At 44.2% G+C, this 5949-nt stretch overlaps 1 protein-coding gene across 1 annotated transcript in view; it reads right to left on the bottom strand.

The window, feature by feature from the left end:
- LOX (lysyl oxidase) overlaps positions 1–5512 on the bottom strand; it is a 32068-nt gene extending 26556 nt beyond the window's left edge. Inside the window, exons 1-4 of the mRNA XM_007942241.1 lie at positions 4918–5512; positions 4464–4572; positions 2684–2821; positions 880–1036 (exon numbers count right to left, since the gene is read on the bottom strand). Coding sequence (XP_007940432.1) covers positions 880–1036; positions 2684–2821; positions 4464–4572; positions 4918–5512 — 999 coding nt within the window. The remainder of the gene's footprint in view (positions 1–879; positions 1037–2683; positions 2822–4463; positions 4573–4917) is intronic.
- Between the last annotated feature and the right edge of the window lie 437 nt (positions 5513–5949).

Below are 5949 nucleotides of genomic sequence, written 5' to 3'. Positions count from 1 at the left end.
TTCCCCCCTCCAATCGCTATGATGTTCTAAGCACAGAGAGAAAAGCAATTTAGGTCACCAAAAAGCTTCCTGTCACAGCCCTGGAATTTGCTGCCCAAGATCCCAGCTGCTGATCCTTTTGTGCCCTGGGTTATATATATGCACTATTCCTTGCCAAAATCTGGGCTGGAGTAAAATTATAATGTCCTTTCACAAAATAGGGTTTCTTATGGAAATACTGACATGGCTTTTAACTGGCATGCATTTTCCAATTATAAAACATACAAACTGCTTAGTTCAGCACTACTTTTAAAAATCCATCCAAATGACATCTGTTATCAATTATAGTGTAGGCTTAAACATATATGCATGGAGAAATAAATTGTTTCTTTCTGCTTGTATTTATGTTATTAAAAGACAAAATTTTTCAAAGGCAGTTTATAAGAAACTTACTCCTTCTTTTTGTTATCCCCAGTCACCATCCTATTTTTAATTTAATAGGTGGATGGAGGAATGATTTTGTGTGTGTGGGGGGGGAAACAGAGGTATCTTGTCTACAGTTACTCACCAAGCCAGTTAAAGAATATAGCATGAATGTAAGTATTATAAACCATTCAATTTTCAAAGAATAAACTGCTGCGTTGCATCTTGGAAGAGAAAGAGTGTACACATTGACCTGTGATTATGAGTAGGAGCTATATATATAGCTGGAAATACTTTAAGAGTAATTTGGATTATCAATCCATCACTTTCCTTTTCTAAGTTATTTCCATCTTGACTGGATGGATGACCTCCTAAATGAGACAGTTTATATAGGAGAAGTAGGAGGAAAGAAAGTAGTTGACCACTTTGTTTTCTCTCTGAAGCCTGTGGGCTTCTGATTTCTGGATGCCAACTCACCTGTGTGTGTGCGGTACAGGCAAATCGCCTGTGGTAGCCATAGTCACAGGATGTGTCCTCTAGACAGAAGCTTGCTTTATGGCCTTCAGCCACTCTCGCCTGGGTGTTGGCATCGAGCAGGTCATAGTGGCTGAATTCATCCATGCTGTGGTAATGTCTAATGTCCCACACAACATAGAGTCAGAGGTCAGTTACACTCAGAGAAAGTAATAAGAAAATGATCTGTTGCTGCACATATTTGTTTTCACATTAAAACTGAGATCAATTTATCTTCTTCTTAAAGACAGATCCATGCTAGACTTTTTCCCCCCTGACAAAAGTCTATTAACATGGTATGTTTTTAACTTTACAAATAAGGAAAAATGACTTCACTTGAGTCCTTTTGTTTTTATAGTGTGACCTGATTTATCTTTTAATATTAAATAGAAATAGGCAGTAAAGTCCAAAAAACAAACAAAACCAAAACCACTGCTATCAAGTCAATTCCAACTCACAGCAACCCTGGAAAACAGAGTAGAACTGCCCCATAGTTTTCTGAGGCTGTAAATCTTTAAGGAAGCAGACTGTTGTTGTTTTTGTTATGTGCCATCGAGTTGGACTCGACTCATAGTGACCCCTCCTTGGGTTTCCGAGGTGGTATCACTATGGAAATAGATTGCCCAACCTTCCTTCTGAGGAGTGGCTGGTGGGTTTGAACCACCAGCCTTCTGGTTAGCAGCCAAGTGCCTTAGGCACTATGCTACCAGAGCTCCCAGACTATCTATCTTTTTCCTGAGGAGCTGGTGGGTTCAAACTGCTGACCTTTTGGTTAGTGGAAAAGCGCTTTAATCACTATCCCATCAGGGCTCTTAGCAGTAAATTAACTGTACTTAAATGGAACTTCCAATGTGTTCTCTAGTAAATTTCTTTTGCCTGCCACCACTGAGGTTTCATGTGGAAAAATATAAGCACATAACACATGGGAGGTTGCTATATTTTGAAAAATCAAATTGTCACATTTAAAATCATAAATAAAATGCAAAATAGTGCCATCTTTAATCCACTATTACTCTTTAAATAGCATAACCTTTTATTTAGAAATAAAATATTTCTATTTTCACAGCAAATTAGGTGGCTCATGTATACTTATCTTATTTCATGAGATGGTAGGTATAGAACTAGTCATTTTCTCACATAAGGAAAAGACCAGAGGAAATGGCTTGCATTGTAGAAAGAAAGTTTAGGACACATATCAGGATTTCCTGACCATAAACACCTGGCAAGTTACCAGGGCAAATTATAGAATTACTTTATGTGAAATTTTAAAAATTTGTAACAGAACCAGCCAACTACCTTGGTTTCGGTACAGGCCTTTCAAGAGATAGAGAACGATCATCCTCAGCTCCTGGAGTGTATTATCTGCATCTTTCCATGAGAATGGTATCTGACTCTTCTTGATAACACAGTCCTAAACCTCTCAGTTGTGATCGTTATTAAATGCTAACTAACAATAATGACCTTGGTTGTAATGGAATATTTTAGATATCCTAATTGGAGTAAAATTCTGTTGATGTCAAATGCTGTACTCTTTCAAGTTTTAAAAAGCTAGACTTAGAGTTCAAAAGTAGCTCTAGTAGTTGGTGGATGATCCTAATGTTAACCTGTCTTGATTATGTAAAATTACAGAGACTTTTGAATGGAAAGAACAGCATTGTTTGTTTTTTGTTTGCTTGTTTCAGAAATTAAGATCTGCATTTGTCATATCAAGAACTACCTGAAAGATAAAAAAGCAACTCCAATGTACCCAGAGAGATCATCCACTTACTGGTGACAGCTATGCCACTCCCAGGAATATCTTGGTCGGCTTGGTAAGAAATCTGATGTTCCTTGGTTTTTCACTCTTTGGGGAAATCTTAGCAGCACCCTGTGATCATAATCTCTGACATCTCCCCTATAAGCTGAACTGTAATTTTGAAAAAAGAATAATGTATTAGCTAAATACAGACCTATTTAAAAAAAAAAAAAAAACCTTATAACAGCAGCAATCTTCTTCCCTCACGTTGGCTATTAGTTCCATGTGTCTAGACATTTTATTTTGTATCCTGCCAATTCCTCAGATTCTAGAATAGTGTCTTTCAAGTTAGAGCTCAGTGAGTATTTTTTGAGTGAGTGAATGAATGATAAGTTTGGAAATCCCCGGAGCTTAAAACTAAAATATATAATAATATTAGCATTAAAAATTTACTAGGGATAAGTGTACAATCAGTTCAATTTTAACAATATGAATTAATAAAACTGAGGTGGAAATTATCTCAAATAAAAAACCACCTGCCATGGAGTCCATTCTGACTCATAGTGCCCCTGCATGTCCTTACAGGACACAGGAGAACTGCCCCATAGGGTTTTCAAGGCTGTAATCTTTACCAAAGCAGAGTGCCTCATCTTTCTCCCAAGGTGTGGCTGGTGGGTATGAACCGCCAACGTTCTGGTTAGCAGCCAAATGCTTTAACCAGTGCTCCATCACACCTCCTTACTCATTATTAAAGAACTGGAATTTTACAACACATTTCTTCTTAGACAGTTAACTAAGAGGCAAAGTGGGGAAATAACTGTAAAAATACACATCCAGATTTAGATAAAAAATTTTATAACTTCACCACCTACAAAACAAGCATTAATATACTAATATCATAAGAAATGCAATGGTGTGAGTAAAGCAAGACTTAGGAATGAAAATTATGAGCTTGAATTTATTCTCTTCCTTTAGCCTGTCAGTTATAAAAGGCCAATATGGAAGAAATATACAAATAAACATAACTGCATTCTTTCTAATATATATTTTTGTGAATACAGGTTCAAGTACTATTGATGGCCTTACTTTACACTTTACAAGCTTCATGAGACCTTTCAATACATCTTTTGCTCCCTCTGCTGGTTTCCCAGCAGCAAACTCATTCTCAAAACTGCTACGATTTTATATTGCTGTTGCTGTTTGCCGTCGAGTTGGCCCCTGCTCATAGCGACCCCTCCTTGGGTTTCCGAGGCAGTATCACTACGGAAGTAGGATTGCCCAACCTTCCTTCCCAGGAGTGGCTGGTGGGTTTGAACCGCCAGCCTTCTGGTGAGCAGTCAAGTGCCTTAGGCACTATGCTACCAGATTTTATATTAGGACTGATGGAAAAACAAAGTTCTTGCTCATGGTCTTCTTTGGCTGAAGTAACACCAAAACAACAAAGTCAATCGCCGCCTCAAACAAAAGGGGAAAACTTAACCTTTGCCAGTGAGGTATGCCACAGGGGCAAACTGGCCTCCAATCTTTTAAGGGATGTTGACAAGCTCTTCCACTACAATGACGTTTTTTATCCACGTTATTGGAAACAGTTGGCTACAAAGTTTAAGAATCTTGGAAAAAGAACACGAGACTTCCAGTTTCTAAAATAAGGGTTTTCTCTATTTTCCTGATCTGGCCATAGTTTGAGAGGCACAGACCACAGAAATCTTCAAAATTTAACTGTCTAGATCAGCACGCCCAGGAGGGTCACGTCCCACTTCCCAGATCTTGTGTGCACGGAACAGGAGAAACCAAGTACCACAGCAACCTCTACCTGGCCAAGCAGTTTTCCTCGGCGGCGCATCGTAGATTGTACATGGCCATCTTCTGCACGTACGTGGACGCCTGGATGTAGTAGGGGTCAGGCACCAGGTCCGGGAGACCTAAACTCCAGCAGCGTCGGACACAGTAGTGAGACAACCCCGCGCCCTCCACAATGACTCCCGGTCCCTTGAGGTCCCTTACTCCTCACCCCTCAACCACCGAGACCGCGGAGTGGGGCTGCTGAAGCGAGAAAACAAGTAACAGCCGGGGCTGCAAAGTAAAATGGAAAGGAAGCTGGAGGAGCCAGGCGCGCGCGGTTTTCACCAGATTCCAGGGCTGCTTCTGCAGGCGCTGGGGGAGGGGTGGTATCTGCGGGGGCCAGGGCCCGCCGCGCCCAGGCAGCTAAGTCTAGGAACCATATAGTTGGGGGCAGGGGTGCGACCAGTGGACTTGGGGATGCTTACCGTATTGGAAGTAGCCGGTGCCGTATCCAGGCCGGTACCTGCCCCCAGGCCGTGGCCTCTCATACGTGTCGTAGTAGTTGTAATAGGGGTTGTCGTCGTACTTGTAAGGGTTGTATGGGTCATCCCCTACCATGCCGTCCACCCGGCTAGGCGGCAGGTTACCGAGTGCTGGGCGCTCTCCTGGAGCAGTCCTGTTGCTGGGACGCGAACTCCCAGCGCCGCGGGGTCCGGAGGGCGTGTAGCCAGCTTGGAACCAGTGACGTGCGGCGGGCCTGGGGCGGTCGGCGGCGGTTCCAGACGAGCCGCCTGCCCGCGCTGCCGCAGTTCGGTTGTTCCGGAGCAGCAAGACTGGCGTGCGCGGCTGCGGGGCGGCGGCGTCCGGGTCCCGGCGCCGCTGAGGTTGGTACTGCGAGCCCAGGCTCAGCAGGCTGAACACCTGCCCGTTGTTTTCCCATTGAATCCTCTGCCGCCAGGCTCCCGGAGCTGCCGGCGGCTCACGCGGGGGTTGTTGCTGGCCCGCAGCGGGAGAGGCGCAGCGTAGGAGCGCGCAGAGCTGCAGCGGACCGAGAAGAAGCGCGGTCCAGGCGAGGCGCATCGCTCCCTTTGCCGGATTGTACCCAGTTGGGGAAGACGTGGCTTAGAGAAAATAAAAACGGGGCTCAAATCACGTGAGGGAGGGAAAAATCATCCAGCCAAGGAGGCGGGCTAAACCGGGTATCTATCTCAGTCCCCACCAAGCAGTGGGCTGGAGACCCTCCCCCAGTAAAGACGACCTTTCGGACGTGGCGTCGGCTGTTTCCCTTTTCCCAGTCCTTCTAGAAGTCCGCGGGGAGCGGCCCGGCGGCCTCGGCGAGCAGGCAGTGTCTGGAGTAAAAGAAGAAAAGATTTTAAACTTTCTGACACGTTTGCAAAGTTACACAAGCCGTTCTGGCCCGGCCGCCCCTCCGCTATTTGTTCACGTAATGAGATTGGAAATGTGCAAGGCTGACAGCTCCTCGCTTCTGCCCCTTCCTCCCCTCCCTGTCCCTTCCT

Source organism: Orycteropus afer, unplaced genomic scaffold (assembly GCF_000298275.1).
Source record: "Orycteropus afer afer isolate SDZICR_OR568_19922 unplaced genomic scaffold, OryAfe1.0 scaffold00086, whole genome shotgun sequence".
Lineage (NCBI taxonomy): Eukaryota > Metazoa > Chordata > Mammalia > Tubulidentata > Orycteropodidae > Orycteropus > Orycteropus afer.
The sequence above is the reverse complement of the archived record's forward strand: the minus strand, read 5'-3'. Positions and strand labels throughout refer to the sequence as shown.